Source organism: Oryctolagus cuniculus, chromosome 10 (genome assembly GCF_964237555.1).
Source record: "Oryctolagus cuniculus chromosome 10, mOryCun1.1, whole genome shotgun sequence".
Lineage (NCBI taxonomy): Eukaryota > Metazoa > Chordata > Mammalia > Lagomorpha > Leporidae > Oryctolagus > Oryctolagus cuniculus.
Window position 1 is genome coordinate 69,955,108 of NC_091441.1, and position 16,948 is coordinate 69,972,055.

Consider the following 16,948-nt stretch of genomic DNA (forward strand, 5'->3'; position numbering starts at 1 on the left):
AAAAGTTTGTGTGTGTAAATGTTACCCTACATTTCTGCATGTGTGGGTGTAGGAGCTCTGTTTTGTTGGTCTTCCAGGTTTACAGAAATCAGTCTTCTGTGGTAGTAGGCACTTACATTAAACCTTCTGATATGTCTATTTTGATATGATTTTAAACATTTTCAGTATTTTAGAAGTTTTAATTAGATATGAAAATAACTAAACATTCAGATTTCTTTTGAAGGCAACTGAAAAGTCAGTATTCTATTAGCAGAAGTATTGAAGGGAGATTGCATATTTTATGAATTGTCAGTTTATCCTAAGATCTATAGTCTTTTCAAAGTAGTGGCAGCTAAGATATTGCTTTATTTTATAATATATTTGGATATATATAGTACCTCAAAAGAAGAATTTAATGTTTGTTTTTGTAGAAGATAAACAATTGTAAAATAGTCCTACTGACTCTCAATTTGTAGTTAGTAAAGTCAATGATATGAATATAAGGTGAGATATTTACTAATATGTTGCTTTTCATAAATCCATCTCTTTTTCCTTCAATAATTAGGTAGAAACAGAAAAAAAAGATGTTCTTGATTTTGGTGACTTGACTTATGGAAGCTGGAAAGCTCTCCCGTTAAAACTGATAAACCGGACGCACGCCTCTGTGCCAATCAGACTGATGATTAATGCTGTAAGTACTAACATGCAGTGAGACACCATGGGCAGACTACATGGACTTGGAATTGTAGGCATTGCTAATATAATCCTTGGTTAATTTTTGTTTTCCTTATTTTCTTAAGGATTCTGTGAACAAATTTAACATTACACTATCAGCTTTACTAAAAGAGATTCTTCTGTTTCTGGACAGGATGCAGTAGCCTGGCGCTGCTTCACGTTTTCGAAGGAGCCCATCCATGCTTCTGTGAAAGCTGCTCCTCGTGCTGATGTGGTTTCTCAACTGGCAGCCCCTTCTGTAGTCAGTCACCTGATTCCTGCCAGTTATGATGGACAGGTAGGTCGGGCATTGTGAGGAATTGGCTTAGAGTTAAAAAGAAGGGAAAGTTTTCACACTGCTTTTCTTTCATTAAGATTTCAATCTTAATACCAGTATTCACTTACTAAAGAATTTTTTTTTTATTTTATAGGATCCAGAATTTCTGATAATTTGGGTTCTTTTCCATAGTCCAAAGAAACTAATCGCTTCTTCAGGTATTATGTTTACATTGTCTGGGAATTGCTTTACTCAGCTAAATAAACTACAGACTTCAGGTTTATTTCTCTGTCAATAAATGTGCATACTTTGAATGATTTGTCACCTACTTTATGTTGTTTACAAAATGGGGTGCACAACATGCTGTTTTGGCGTGGGTAACCTGAGCAAACAACACAGAAAACCTTTGGAAATATTTTCTCATAATTGATCTTATCACATCTACCAGTTGGATGTTTCCCTTCTTTTTCCACCTCTCTCCACTCATTTCTGTTCCTCTTTTTATTCTTTTAAATAGTCTTACCTAAATTTTCTTGTGACTCCTTTTAAGGGTATTGTGTTAAACTGCTAGTGGCATTTAGAATTAAAATAACTTTGGTCTGTGAACTAAAAGAATGAACTTTTATAGAGATTCTAGACTCAGCAGAAGAATTCTTGGCAAGAATTGATATAGAAGTTGACAGCCCAAACCCTACACCAGTTCTTCAAAGTGTTGCTCTCCGAGCAAGAGCAGGAGTAGCTAGGATACATGCTCCAAGGGATTTACAGGTACCCTCACATGTCTCTTTGCCGTTACCATTTTGTGTTAAGATTGATTTCACTTTGTGACTTTTTTTTTTTTAAGTACCTGTATTGCTCCATCCTCTAGACTATGCATTTACTGTCCAGTGTGAATTCCTCAACACACCATCACTTACCTTTGAAAAATGCTGGGAATATTGAAGTTTATCTAGATATCAAGGTAAGAATTCCTGTCAGGGTGCTATAGAGTGGTCTCAGGTCATCAGAGTCTCCCCCTGTCTGGAGGCTGCTGGGCTGCCTGACTCATCAGAGCCATGAGGCTCCAGTGGAAGAGTCGCTGCCAGTGCCTTAATATCTGGATTATACATATACATGCTAGGGTGCTTTAATTCTTTTTTGTGTGTGTGACAGAGTTAGTGAGAGAGAGACAGAAAGAAAGGTCTTCCTTTTCCGTTGGTTCACCCCCTAGATGGCTGCTACAGCCAGCGCACTGCGCCGATCTGAAGCCAGGAACCAGGTGCTTCCTCCTGGTCTCCCTTGCGGGTGCAGGGCCCAAGCACTTGGGGCATCCTCTACTGCCTTCCCGGGCCACAGCAGAGAGCTGGACTGGAAGTGGAGCAACCGGGACAGAACCTGGCACCCCAGCTGGGACTAGAACCTGGGGTGCCAGCGCTACAAGCAGAGGATTAGCGTAGTGAGCTGCAGCACCGGCCAGGGTGCTTTAATTCTAAAATCTAATGTTTTGAATTTAGGCATCAAGTTCTATATTAGTTCCTGAGAAATGTGTATGTCATCCTGTGGCTAGGTAGTGTTGGAGAGGAGTGCTCTATGTATGTCGACAGTATTTCTGAGACCCAAGAGTGAGAGAGGTGTCAATGATGGGAATTGGGAAGGGGTGGGAGAAAAGGGGACAGACTATCCTTTCCAAGAGAATAGGGTGAGTTGGGATAGTGGTGGGCATGAGGAAGGGTTAAATACCCTGCCGTAGAAAGTGACAAGGAGAGAAAGAACTGGAGGGAAAGCTGTACTTGTTTAGTCAGTATTTAGTGATGCTTATGTGTCAATGTTTAGGTCTCAGTACCAGGAAGTCACTTTTCAGTGGATCCAGAGAATCTATTCCTTAAACCTGGAGAAGAGCATGAAGTTAAAGTTTCATTTACTCCAAAGGACCCCAAAGCCCGTGAGGAGAGGTAATTTGCAAATATTTATAGTGAGAATTGTAAATGAGAAGCATTCATTTAGATGTGCTTCACTTGCAGGCTCAATAATAAAGTTAACATGTTTTGCTTTACCTAATAGTGATAATGGTAACATGTTCTGCCTAATAACTTCTCTTCTTTTTGTTACTAAAAATCTTTCAAATGAGCTGGAGAGAAATTAAGAAATCACTATTTTTAAGTCTGTTCTGACAAGAGAAAATGATAAAACATCAATTTTGGTTTTTCTCCCAGGAAGCCTTAGTTGACCTTGTCAGTTAATTTAAAATTCTCTAGGCTTATGGTTTTTTGGCACCTGGATGAGAAGTGAATATGAACTTAGTCAGAACAGCATTGTCATTAGTATTTGAACTTGTTTGCCTCAACCTAACTTGAAGTACACCCTTCTGAGACCCCTATGGCTCTCTGCGCAGCCCAGGTTGCATAGGACACTCGTGTGCTTGGTCTGCTGCTCAGACCCTGCAGAAGAAGCCAGGAATCTGGCTGTACCTGTGCACGCCTTGTGCCGGAAATGCTTGCTCTCAGCGTGTCTGGGAGGCCTTCCTCAGCCCTTCCCAAATCTCTTGCAAATCGTGTTCTGTAGCACTGTGAACTTCTCATCCTTCCATGTGGATGTTATTCTGATCATTTTTTCCTTGACTGTTTTTCTCTGGAACATAAGCTCCAAGGGTGGGACAATCACTGGATCCTCAGCACCCAGTACAGTCTCTTGGACAAAGGAATCATGTAGGATATAGTTGCCAAAAGAATTTAATACAGCTGAGTTTTTTTCTTTTCTTTTTTTGCTTTGTTAGGGTCTTGACAATATTTGTGCAGCCGTTCGGACCTCAGTACGAAGTAGTGTTAAAAGGTGAAGTAATTTCTTCAGAAAGTAAACCTCTGTCACCTGGATCTTGCTTCTCAGATATTCCATCGATTTTGTCCAACAAGCAGTTTTTGACTTGGGGTGGTGTCCCTCTTGGTCGAACACAGTAAGTATACACACTGCAGCTTGGGGAGCTAATATTTTGTTATTTAATATTCTAATGTTACTCTCTGTTAATTGTGACCAAGTATTGATTTTAGATTGAGATAAAGCTATCTTACATGTGCTTAATCTTCAAATTGTGGATTTTAATTAAAAATTTCTCTTTTGAAAGTGTATCCTTAAGAAATAGGTTTCAGTTTTTCTAGACTCTTTGATGAATTCTCTATTGCTAATGACATTTAGGTAATTAAGGGGCTGGTGCTGTGGCATAGAAGGTTAGGCTTTTGCCTTCAGTGTACCCCATATGGGTGGAGATTCAAGTCCTGGCTGTTCCACTTCCAATCCAGCTCCCTGTTAATGGCCTGGAAAAGCAGCAGATGACTCAAGTGTTGGGTCCTTGCACCCATGTGGGAGACCTGGAAGAAGCTCCTAGCTTCAGATTTACCCAGCTCTGGCCGTTGAAACCATCTGGAGAATGAACCAGCAGATGGAAGATCTGTCTCTCTCTCTCTCTTTGTAACTCTGCCCTTCAAATAAATAAATAAATCTTAAAAAAAAAATTTTTAGGTAATTAAGAGATTACATTTTCTTGTGTTCTTCCTATGAAAAGTGTTATGGAAAGGTAGGAAGGAAAAATCAGAAAGCTTATTCCTTTTTTTTTAAGTCATATTTGTTTATATGAAAGCCAGAGTGGGAGCCAGGTAGAGACCAAGAGAAACAAAGCTTTCATCTGCTGGTTCGCTCCTCAAATGGCTGCAGTGGCTGGGGCTAGGCCAGGCCAAAGTCGGGAGCCAGGAACTCCATCCCTGTCTGTCTCCTGGATGGCAGGGACCCGAGTACTTTGGCCATCTTTTGCTGCAATCGGAGTCTATTAGCAGGAAGCTGAATCGGAAGCAGAGTAGCCAGGACTCCAATATCACAAGTCGTAGCTTAACCCGCTGCAACACCAAACTGTTCCCCGACCTTGTTCTTTTTAACACATAGTTGATCCTATAGTGGATCTGGTCCTTTAAGTCAGAGATACAAAGAAGCTGAGTCAGAACCACAGGCAGTCTTGTGTGGATCCTGACAGAACTGTCCGTGCTGTGACAAAATCTGTAGCAAATAATTAATACTGCAAAGATGGCTGTTCTTAAAACCCAGATGTTCCTTAGATGCCATATATCCTGAAATCTTATTTTCAGTTCATTATGAATCAAATTAACATGTGCTAAACGTTCTTCAAAAATTATATTAGGTAAATTGCATACAGGAACACTGTGATGCTTTTCGGCTTTATAGTGGCAAGGTTTTTTTTTTCTTTAATTTGAAGAGAGTATGCTTCTATTTGCTGACTTACTCCTCAAATGCCCAACAGCCTTAGACTGGGAGCTTAAGATGGAGGCCTAGAAGATCCACCCTCAATGTGGGCGTGCACCATCCTAAAGTTAAAAACTGGAGGAGAGGCACTTGCTTGATCTTTGCTCCAAAGCTGGATGGTGCTGCTCTTCTGTCTTTGTCCCTGTCAACCTCATCTTTGGCCTTTGTTCCTACGGACTTTACCTGGCAAGTTCCCTGGCTCTCGGGTCTTTGACCTGGGACTGAGAGTTCTTTGGTTCTGAGCTTGCTCTACTTGGACCAAGATACGCTACAGGATTTTCTGATTCTCAACTTTGCAGAGGAGTGTCTCCTGAATGTCCGTCATATTGGCAGACTTTTGTATCCTGACACGGGAGCTTTTGCTCCAAAAGGCAGAGTGGACAGTGAGAGAGACAGAGAGAAAGGTCTTCCTTTTTCCGTTGGTTCACCCCCCAATGGCCGCTGCAGCCAGTGCACCGCACTGATCTGAAGCCAGGAGCCAGGTGCTTCTGGTCTCCCATGCAGGTGCAGGGCCCATGGACTTGGGCCATCCTCCACATCCCTCCCGGGCCACAGCAGAGAGCTGGACTGGAAAAGGAGCAACCGGGACAGAATCTGGCGCCTCGACCAGGACTAGAACCCGGGGTGCTGGCACTCAGGCGGAGGATTAGCCTAATGAGCCACGGCGCCGGCCCAGAACAACTACTTTGTGACACTTGCCAGTATGTACTAAAGTGAACACAGGTAGAATGTTCATAAAGTTGATAAGAGACATGTATAATGAAAAACCATGTGTGAATTTCATTATTTTTTGCACCAAAATAAACTCATGTTTAAAAAAAAAAAAAAAAGATGGGGTCCTAGAACTCAACCCAAGTCTCTGATGTGGGTGGCAGAAACCCAATCATTTGTGGCATCATGACTGCATCACAGGGTCTGTGTTAACAGAAAGCTGGAGTTAGGATCCAGAGCTGGAATTCTACCCCAAATACTCCAGTGTGGGAAGTGGGATGTGAGCATTTTAACTGCTAGATTAAGCACTCGCCAACCCATCAGGGAAATATTTTACCTCGTTTCTTCCTGAGTGAGGAAGTAGTAATTATATACTTTCTGAGTGACACATAGTAATTATACATACTTATGGAGTGTATTTCAGTGCATATAATACAATGAGTGAAGGTCAGATTAGAGTTACTGGCATAGACATAGATTTAAACATGTATTACTTCTTTGTGTTAGAGACATTAAAACATCTTCTCTACCACGTCTATGAAACACACGATTAATTGTTGTCAACCATGGTTACCCTACTGGGCCCTAGAACATTAGAAGTTCTTCCTCCTGTCCTACCGCACCCCTGTACCCATTGTCCGTCCTGTTTCCATCCCCTACCCCTTATGCCCTCCCCAGGCTCTGGTAACCACTGTTCTACTCTTAACTTCTAAGAGTTAAGTTTATTTTGGAACAAAAATATCTTTAGTCTGTGGCTGGTTTCTCCATAGAACACATTTTCCATGAATATTTTGAAAACCCTTGATGTGAGAATATGCTGTATTTGTCTTTTTGTGCCTGACTTATTTCACTTAACAATGTCCTCCAGTTCTATCCATGTTGCTGCAAACAACCTCTATCCCTTTTTATGGTTTAATAATATTCCATTTTGTATATATACCACATTTTCTTTATTCAGACGTCAAAGGCCACTCAGGTTAGTTCCATATCTTGGATGTTGTAAATAGTGCCACAGTAAACCTGGGGGTGCAGACGTCTCTTTAACAGAGTGACTTAATTTCCTCTGGATACATACCCAGTAGTCAAATTGCTGGGTCATGTGGCAGTTCTATTTGTAGTTTTTAACGGAACCTCTATACTGTTTTACATAGACTGTCCTACTTTACATTCCTGCTAATAGGGTATGAACATTTCCCTTTCTCCACATTCTAGTCAGCATTTGTAATTTTTTTAAAGATCTATTTTATTTATTTGAAAGACAGAGTTACAGAGAGAGGTAGTGTGGGGAGCAACCCGGACTAGACTGAGTTACTGGAATTAAGACTTATTCTATGCATCTGCTCTCCCACAATATGGCGCTGGGAGAGAAGTAAACAGCTTCCGCACAGCTGCCTCCAGTTCAACCAATTAACTGTAGGACTTGCTCCTGATTGGAGAGCAGCGTACTCGGCGTGTGGGCAGCCGAGTTGGGATTGGCGGAGGAGGACTATAAAGGAGGAGAGAGACGGCATGCACCAGGAACATCTAAGGGGAACATCTAGCTGAAGGAACACCTGTGCAGCCCCCGAGAAGAGCCGGCCGGCGGTGTGCCGCTCCCCTGCGGAAGTGGGGAATGTGGCCAGGGGGAACTGCCCTTCCACGGAGGTGGAAGGGATAGTAGCCAACCCGGGAAGAACCAGCAGCAAACCCGGGGAGGGCCGAGCAGACAGAAAGAACAGCGCAGGGTCCTGTGTCGTTCCTCCACGAAGAGGGGGAGCGACAGGTAGAGACAGAGAGAGAGGTCTTTCATCCGCTGGTTCCCTCCCCACATGGCTGCAACAGCCAGAGCTGAGCCTATCTGAAGCCAGGAGCCAGCAGCTTCTTTGCGATCTCTGACGTGGGTGCAGGGGCCCAAGGACTTGGGCCATCCTCTGCTGCCTTCCCAGGTGCTTTAACAGGGAGCTGGATCAGAAGCAGAACATCCAGGACTCAAACTGGCACCCACATGGGATGCTAGTGCCACCGGCTGGGGCCCTAACCCGCTCCGCCATAGTGCTGGCCCCGAGCATTTGTAATTTTTTATCTTTTTGATAAAATCCATTCTAACTGAGATGAGATGCTATACTTTGCATTGCCCTAATCGTTGGTGATATTGAGCATTTTTTCATATATGTGTTGGCCATTTCTAACTTCTGTTTCTTTTGAGTACCATTTGTTTAGCTCCTTTGCCCATTTTTTTGTTGGTTTTTGTTAAGATTCATTTATTTTGTTAAGATTAATTTTTTTGAAAGAGTTACAAAGAGAGACAAACACACATCTTCCATCTACTGGTTCATTCCCTTAGTGAACTGCACTGGCTGGGGCCAGGCCCGGCCAAAGGTAGGAGCCTGGTGCTTCATTTGGGTTTCCCATGTGGCTTCAGGGGTCCAAGCACTTCGGCCACCCTCCTTCCCAGGCCCCAACAGGGAGCTGGATGGGAAGTAGAGCAGCCAGGACATGAACAGAGACCCATATGGGACACTGGCATTGCAGGCGGTGGCCTAACCCACTGCACCACAAGGCCTGCCCTTTTTGCTCTTTTTTTTAATCAGTTTTTTGGGAGAGTGGGTTGTTGATTACTGTTGTGCTGTTTGAGTTCCTAATATATGCTGGATATTAATCCCTTACCAGATAGTTTGCAAATATTTTGTTCTATTCCCTGGGTTGTATCTTGTTGCTTGAGCTGGATCAGAAGTGGAGCAGCCGGGACTTGAACCGGTGCCCATATGGAATGCTGGCTATGCAGGCGGCAGCTTTACCCACTATGCCACAGTGCCGGCCCCTCATTTTTCTTATTTCGATCTCTCCTTTTCTCTTGATTAACCTAGCCAGAAGTTTGTCAATTTTGTTTATTCAAAAAACCAACTCTTCATTCCATTGATGTTTTGTTTATTTGTTTTTCATTTATTTCTGCTTTGTTTTTTGTTACTTCTAGTAATTTTGGGTTTGCTTTGTTCTTGTTTTTCTAGTTTCTTATGTTGTATCTTTATGTTATTTATTTGAGATCATCCTTCCTCCATTCCTTCCCTCCTTCTCTGTTTTCTTGCCTATTGGCTATAAACTTCCTTCTCAGTAGCTTTTGCTGTATCAAAGATTTTGGCATGGTGTAATTCTGTTTTCCTTTGTTTGAAGAAATTTTTAAAATTCCCTTTGGACTTTTTCATTGATCCACTGGCTGGATAAGAGCATATTGTTTAATTTCCATGTATTTGTAAAAAGTCTAAAATTCTTTTTGATATCTTGTTTTATTCTATTGTGGTCAGAGAATATGCTTGCTATGAAGTTGTTTTTTTTTTTTTTTTTTTTAATTTGTTGAGACTTTATTTGTGTTCTAACAGATATATTCATTCTATCCTGAGGGTGTTCCATGTGTTGATGAAAATGTATATTTTGAAGTGGTTGGATGAAGTGTTCTTTAATTGTCTGTTATGTCCTCACTTACTTCCTTATGAAGATTTCATCCAGCAGATGCCTGATGAGTCCCCGTACAGTGTAGGGAATTGATCTGGAAAGCCTGTGGTGTTCTTTATTTACCTTAGTCTATAGGAACTTCCAGTCCTGTGAGAACTACTCTGCCTATAGTTAGTTGATGGCACGCACTCCAAATGATGGTGAAAATTTAGCTTCTGAAAAGAAAATCCCGAAGCATTAAGTGGATTTTAAATATGCTTTTGTAGATACTATTGTGACTTGTTTTTTTATTCTGCTCATCCCTGTCTTGGTGGCCTGCCTAGAAAAATTTTTTCCATCACAAAAAGCTTGTACTCCTCTAAGTCTTATAGCAGAGTTCATGATAAAGGGGTACACTTTATGTTCCAAACAGAGTAGTCTCCACGAAGGCAAAGAGAGGGCTCAGAAACAGAGGGCCATCGTATCATGGGACTGCTGGGAACTGTCTGGGCTGTGCTTTCCCCTCTTGGCCTGCCTTGATGGAGAAGGGTGACTGATGCAAAAGGGAGATTTGAAGTGAGCAAAGTTCAGGCTGTGGAGTACAAATTAATGAATACATGATTTGGGAGTAGTACGAATTATTCTTTGAGTTTTGCTTTACTTACAGGCATGAATGATGACTGGTAAATTGTAGTTCTATTTTCCAAGTGTAAAATGATTCAAAATCATATTTTATTTCAACTTGAAATTTTTGGATTTCCAGTTGGAGTTCTATATTTTTCTCTCTACCCTTTTATTCATTCTAGTTTCTTTCTTATGCATTTACTTCTCTCTCTCTTTTTTTTTTTTTTTTTTTTTTGGACAGGCAGAGTGGACAGTGAGAGAGAGAGACAGAGAGAAAGGTTTTCCTTTGCCGTTGGTTCACCCTCCAATGGCCGCAGCGGCCGGCGCATCGTGCTGATCCGAAGGCAGGAGCCAGGTACTTCTCCTGGTCTCCCATGGGTGCAGGGCCCAAGCACTTGGGCCATCCTCCACTGCACTCCCTGGCCACAGCAGAGAGCTGGCCTGGAAGAGGGGCAACCGGACAGAATTCGGTGCCCCGACCGGGACTAGAACCCGGTGTACCAGCGCCGCAAGGCGGAGGATTAGCCTAGTGAGCCGTGGCACCGGCCCGCATTTACTTCTATACTTTAGAGCTGTTGGTTAGGATTTTAGTATTTTTTCTTAATTTGTATGGACTAAAGATGTTAAAGTCTTTTTATTTTGTATAGTTCCATTTTAAAAACTAGAAACCAGATCAGCGCAGTGTGCTGGCCACAGTGGCCATTGGAGGGTGACACAATGGCAAAAGGAAGACCTTCCTCTCTCTCTCTCTCTCTCTCTCTCACTGTCTACTCTTCCTATCAAAAAAAAAAAAAAAAAAAAAACACCTAGAAACCAGGCGCTGTCACCCCCATTTTGACAAGTCTGCTACTAAAATCATACCTATCTATTTACAAATTAAAAAATGAAAATTTCACAAAATGGTATCTCTTCCAGTCTTTCAAGTCAGTGTACCTATGGAAGGCTTTCTCCAGAGGTGCTGAAGCCAAAGGTCTTAGCTTTTTAAAAGATGGACAAAGCATAGATCACAATTGAAATAATTTATTAACTGATGATCTTCAAATTTGAATAAAATAGAGACTCCTGTATTCTATATTCTCCAATGAAGAGAGGACTCTCATACACTTACACCGTTTAAAAGAGATATCTGGCCAGCACAGCGGCTCACTTGGCTAATCATCCGCCTGCGGTGCTGGCACCCTGGGTTTTAGTCCCAGTTGGGGCGCCGGATTCTGTCCCAGTTGCCCCTCTTCCAGGCCAGTTCTCTGCTGTGGCCCAGGAAGGCAGTGGAGGATGGCCCAAGTGCTTGGGCCCTGCACCCACATAGGAGACCAGGAGGAACCATCTGGCTCCTGGCTTCAGATTGGCGCAGTGCGCTGGCCATAGTGGCCATTTGGGGAGTGAACCAACAGAAGGAAGACCTTTTTCTCTCTCTCTCTCTCTCTCACTGTCCAACTCTGCCTGTCAAAAAAGAGACGTCTTTGTAGGGGTTGGTATTGTGACGCAGTAGATTAAGCTGCTGCCTGCAATTCTGCTGTACCATATTAGAGTACCAGTTTATGCCCAGCCTCTCTGCTTCTGATCCAGCTTCCTGGAAAGGCAGTGGATGATGGTCCAAGTAGTTGGGCCCCCGCCATCCATGTGGCAGATGCCGATGGAGTTCCTGGCTCCTGCTATTGGTCTGGCTCAGCCCTGGCTGTTGTGGTCTTTTGAGGAGTGAATTAGCAGAAGAAAGATTCTCTACCTCTCCCTCTCTCTCCCTCTTTCCTTCTTGCCCTCTATCTGAGATGCTCTGCCTTTCAAATAAATAAATAAAGCTTAAAAATAAAACACCTTTGTGCAAATGAGCCTTTCCCCCTTGTTTACCTGAAAGCTTCTTGTTGAACTGTGTATTTCAGCTGGGTGTAGTATTGACTGATGACTTACTGAGTTTCTTCACCTGGGTTCTCATTGATTTATGCTTTTACAAGACAGCATACAAAATAAAGTCAGCTGAGGAGCTCTAATTCGAAAGGGATTAAACCAAAAAGCTTCTCTGCTAAGGTCAGTCTTGAGCTGATTTTTAGAAACAAAAGTCCTGGGACTGTGGAGAGGCAACTCTGGCTTCTCAGCTAGCATTGCAAAACACTGTGGTTGGTTTTGATTGGCTTTGTTTTTATAAGTTTAGCAATATCCACATTTACAATATGTAATTGTTTTTAGGCTTCAGAAACTAGCTTTAAGAAGTAGTTCTACATCTACAACCCAACACTTTCGACTCCTTATCAGAGGACAAGATCAGGATTGCTTTCAGGTTTGTAGAATGTGTAGTCTCTTGTTCTGATGTTTCGTCTGGGTCCACACATAACATAGGCAAACCATTTTGTGTTATTCATCATGTAAAGAGTTTGTGTTAACAGTACGTTTTATTTGTGCTACCACTTTGTTTTATGCAGTCAGTGTTTTTAAATTGTAGCTTCAGAATACTTTTGGTTCAGAAGAGCGATTGACCAGTAACTGTGAGATCAGAATTCGCCCAAAAGAAGACATTATCGTCTCTGTATTATTTGCACCTACTCGATTATCTTGTATGTTGGCTAAACTAGAAATCAAGCAACTTGGAAGTCAGTCACAACCAGGCATTAAGTTCATGGTAAGATTGTTTTATTGCCTTTATATATTGGTGTATATATACTCCCTTGGTATATATAATATAACAGTTGGTTAATGTTGGTAAATTATATGTACTCTAATTTTTATAAGTCAAAATATGATTATCTAGGCTTAAAAACAAGTTAGTAACTGTCAAGTTACAAAATCAACTATCATAGTATTATGACTAACAAAGTCTTCTAGTTTTTATGTATTTTATTTTATTTGTTTTGTTTTAAAAGATATGTTTATTTCAAAGATGAATGAGAGAGATCTGCCATCTATGGGTTCACTCTCCAAATGGCTACAATAGCCAATACTGGACTAGGCCAAATCCAAGAGCCAGGAACTCCATGCAGGTCTCTCACATGGGTACAGGGGCCCAAGTACTTGGGCCATCTTCTACTGCCTTCCCAGTCACATTAGAAGGAAGCTGGCTCAGAACCAAGCAGCCAGGACTTGAACTGGCACTCTGATAGGGGATGCTGATGGCACAATTGATGGCTTATCCTGCTGCATACCAACTTTGACCTCTTCTGAAGTTTTTAATCTTCATTTCAGTTTGAAAATTTTGAAATGTTCCCAATGTTTCAGGAATTGATTTTCGGGTAAATCCAGGTAGAGCTGTTTAAGATACTGACTTTCCAAGCATTTTTTAAATTATTTTGAGCAAAAATATTGTATTACTCTTTTCTTTTTTTTTTCTTTTTTTTAATTAATTAATTAATTTTTTTTTTTTTTTTTTTTGACAGGCAGAGTGGACAGTGAGAGAGAGAGAGAGACAGAGAGAAAGGTCTTCCTTTGCCGTTGGTTCACTCTCCAATGGACAGGCAAAGTGGACAGTGAGAGAGAGAGACAGAGAGAAAGGTCTTCCTTTGCCGTTGGTTCACCCTCCAATGGCCGCCACGGCCAGCGCGCTGCGGCCGGCGCACCGCACTGATCCGAAGGCAGGATCCAGGTGCTTCTCCTGGTCTCCCATGGGGTGCAGGGCACAAGGCCTTGGGCCAGCCTCCACTGTACTCCCTGGCCACAGCAGAGAGCTGGCCTGGAAGAGGGGCAACCGGGACAGAATCTGGCGCCCCGACTGGGACTAGAACCCGGTGTGCCGGCGCCACAGGCAGAGGATTAGCCTAGTGAGCCGCGGCGCCGACCTTGTGTTAATTTTTTCAGTCTGCTATAACCTAGTTCCACAGATTGGGTAGTTTATAAACAGAAATTTGCTCACAATTCTGGAGGTTGAAGGTGCCCACAGGTTGTCTCGTGAGAGCCTGCTTCCTGATCATAGAAGGTTGTCTTCTCAGTGTGGAAAGGACAAGACACTCCCTTCATCCTCTCTTCTAAGAATATTCAACTCCATCCTCAAATGGCCACACCTCTAAACACTGTCACATAGGGGATTAAGTTTCAACGTGTGAACTTTGGAGAGCTATCAACATTCAAACTGTAGCAAATATCTGTTAATAGAATTTGCTAGATTCTATTCAGATACTGGAAATACAAAGATGGGAGTTTCATGTCATTTTCCCAGCATAATTTTTAAAAAAATATTTGAATACATTGCTATAGATACATTTGAAGCAACTAGAGACAAAAGTGCTTTCCACTGAGGAAAGGAAATAAGGGCAGGGTGGTCAAGTGAAGCTCATGCTCTGTAAAAGTGCATACCTTGGGCCAGCTCTGTGGCTCACTAGGCTAATCCTCCGCCTGTGGCGCCGGCACCCTGGGTTCTAGTCCCAGGTGGGGCGCCAGATTCTGTCCTGGTTGCTCCTCTTCCAGTCCAGCTCTCTGCTGTAGCCCGGGAGGGCAGTGGAGAATGGACCAAGTGCTTGGGTCCCTGCACCCGCATGGGAGACCTGGAGGAAGTACCTGGCTCCTGGCTTTGGATTGGTGTAGCGCCGGCCATAGCGGCCATTAGGGGAGTGAACCAATGTAAGGAGGACCTTTCTCTCTGTGCCTTCTCACTGTCTTTAACTCTCTCTCTCTCTTTCTCTCTCTCACTGTCTAACTCTGCCTGGCAAAAAAAAAAAAAAAAAAGTGCATACCTTGGACAACTGCACTGTTGCATGGCACTGTGGCCAGTAGTAACTTGGGTTCTGCTTCCTAATGTCAAAGAGGGAATGTGATACATTATAAAATAAACAATATCTAAAGGCTTTAAAAATAGATATTTATAGTAAATGTAGAAATGTGGCTTTATGTGACACAAGCTTGACATTTTCTCTGTGGAGCCATCCAGTCGGCCCCATGTGCTATGTTTAAGTAACTGATCATTTAAAAATCTAGCATCCTTATGTGAGCCCATGGGTACATAGCTCTCTGTTGATCTGGTTTCCTGTAAGGATAAAGTTTGGTTTGGGTGGAGGACTAAATGGACTATATCTCTCAGATGATTATGATTATATATATAGATTAGTTTCAGGTTTACTACCCAAGACTTGAAGTTATTGTTAAGGAAGACTTTCTGGAGAACTAGTAACTCTCTGGTGATTTAGGGTAGAACCATTTGATTTCACAAACAAGTAGAAGTTAAGGTTTGACATCTTCTGAGGACAAACCAGGCCCTTAATGTGATTCCTGCCTGTGTTGCTCTCTTTTGTGGTTTCTAGGGTGCTGCTTCTTACCTGCAGGGGACATCTGGCAATGTCTGCAGACATTTTTGGTTGTCATTGCTTGGAGAGGGGAGTGTTACTGGTGTTTAGTTGATTGAGCACAAGGGTGCTGCTAAATTTCCCACACTGCACAGGACAACCCTTTACATGCTTATCCAGCTCAAAATTTCAGTAGTACTGAGGTTATGCTCTAAAGCAAATAGTTTTTCCTCTTTAATCTTTGAATTTTTTGACATTAGATTGATTTTATTGAATCATTATTTTTCTTAACCTTTTTATTTAACTGTAATTTGTGATTCTTTAGGCTTTGAAAATACAGTTGATCCTCTGTATCTGCACATTGTGAATCAGCAGGTTCAACCACCTCTGGGTTGGAAATATTTGGGAAAAATAAGTAGAGAGTTTTTGTTCTTCGTTGTATTAGATATTATAAGTAATCTAGAGATGATGTAGAGAATATGGGAGGATGTGTGTAGGTTCTGTACAGAGGCTGCATCATCTTCTATGAGGGACTTGCGCATCCTTGGGTTTGGGTGTCTGAGAGGATCCTGGAACTGATCTCTGTGGATACAAAGAGATGACTGTACAGGGAGAATTCTTATATTGAGTGTTTTCAAAGCTACTTTTTTGTTTGTTGGTGTCTTTCTGTTGAGTGTGATACATAAAATTTACTCATAAGTCTCCGGGGGAAAAAAGAAAAATTACAGACTCTTTTGGCTATTGAAATTATCAGAGGTTACACTTTGAATGAGATAGGATTGTAAGCACTCTGATGCAAACCCTTTCAAATTGTCTTCAGTTATATCAAAAGGCAACCCAATATAGATTTATGAGGGGCCTATATTTAGTTTTTTAAAATATCATTGTAATTAGATATATAATTAAATAACTTGTAGATGTCTTCAAATCTACAAAGGATTCTTTGGAACCTATTTTAGTAACTAGGAATGAAAGATAATTTTTAAAGACATGTATTTTAAAGAGCATGAAAGTTAGTTTTCTAGCTGAGCAGATATTTATCTTCTTATGTATGGAATGTATTTTGTGAGCCCTTCTTTCCTGGAAGGGTAAAGGCCTGTGGAAGCAACCACAGACGGCCTCCCAAAGCGTGGTTCCAGCGTATTGCTTCTCCCACAAATAGTGTCTGTCCCTGGAGAGTTGTTTGAGTTCTTGTCTTCACTTTATAGCTTTTGGTATAGTTGTCTCTGACACTGGTTAGACAAATGCTATAGAAGATAGTAAGTAGTATATTTTCCCTAAAAAGCATTTTAGTTAGAAAATTTTCAGAATTACCACGTTCAAAGAAATATGCAGTAAACACCCACATACTCTATCACTTAGCTTCTACAATTCACATTTTGCTATATTTCTTTCACTGTGTATCTAACCATTCAACAATTAATTTTTTTTATACATTTCAAAGTAAATTAATAACAAATTAAATTACAAGTAATTGTAAAGTAGATTTCATCCTCAAAACTATTTTTTTAAGGATTTATTTATTGGGGCCAGCACTTCGGCACAGCAGATTAAGCCATAATCTGCAGCACCAGCATCCCATAAGGGTGACAGTTTGAGTCCTGGCTGTTCCACTTCTGATTTAGTTCCCTACTAATGTACCAGAGAAATCAGCAGCAAATAGCTCAAGTCCTTGGGCCCCTGCACCCACCTGGGAGACCCAGAAGAAATTCCTGGCTCCTGGCTCCTGGCTCCGGCCTGGTCCAGCCCCGAT

At 41.8% G+C, this 16,948-nt stretch overlaps 1 protein-coding gene across 5 annotated transcripts in view; it reads left to right on the forward strand.

The window, feature by feature from the left end:
* The window catches only part of CEP192 (centrosomal protein 192), a 150,440-nt gene that overhangs the window by 100,045 nt on the left and 33,447 nt on the right, over window positions 1–16,948 (forward strand). For all 5 annotated transcript variants that reach the window (XM_017343984.3, XM_070050534.1, XM_070050531.1 and 2 more), the window contains exons 23-31: window positions 545–670; window positions 848–991; window positions 1,125–1,188; window positions 1,599–1,738; window positions 1,839–1,931; window positions 2,783–2,901; window positions 3,723–3,899; window positions 12,179–12,269; window positions 12,432–12,608. In XM_017343984.3, the coding sequence (XP_017199473.3) occupies window positions 545–670; window positions 848–991; window positions 1,125–1,188; window positions 1,599–1,738; window positions 1,839–1,931; window positions 2,783–2,901; window positions 3,723–3,899; window positions 12,179–12,269; window positions 12,432–12,608 (1,131 nt within the window). The remainder of the gene's footprint in view (window positions 1–544; window positions 671–847; window positions 992–1,124; window positions 1,189–1,598; window positions 1,739–1,838; window positions 1,932–2,782; window positions 2,902–3,722; window positions 3,900–12,178; window positions 12,270–12,431; window positions 12,609–16,948) is intronic.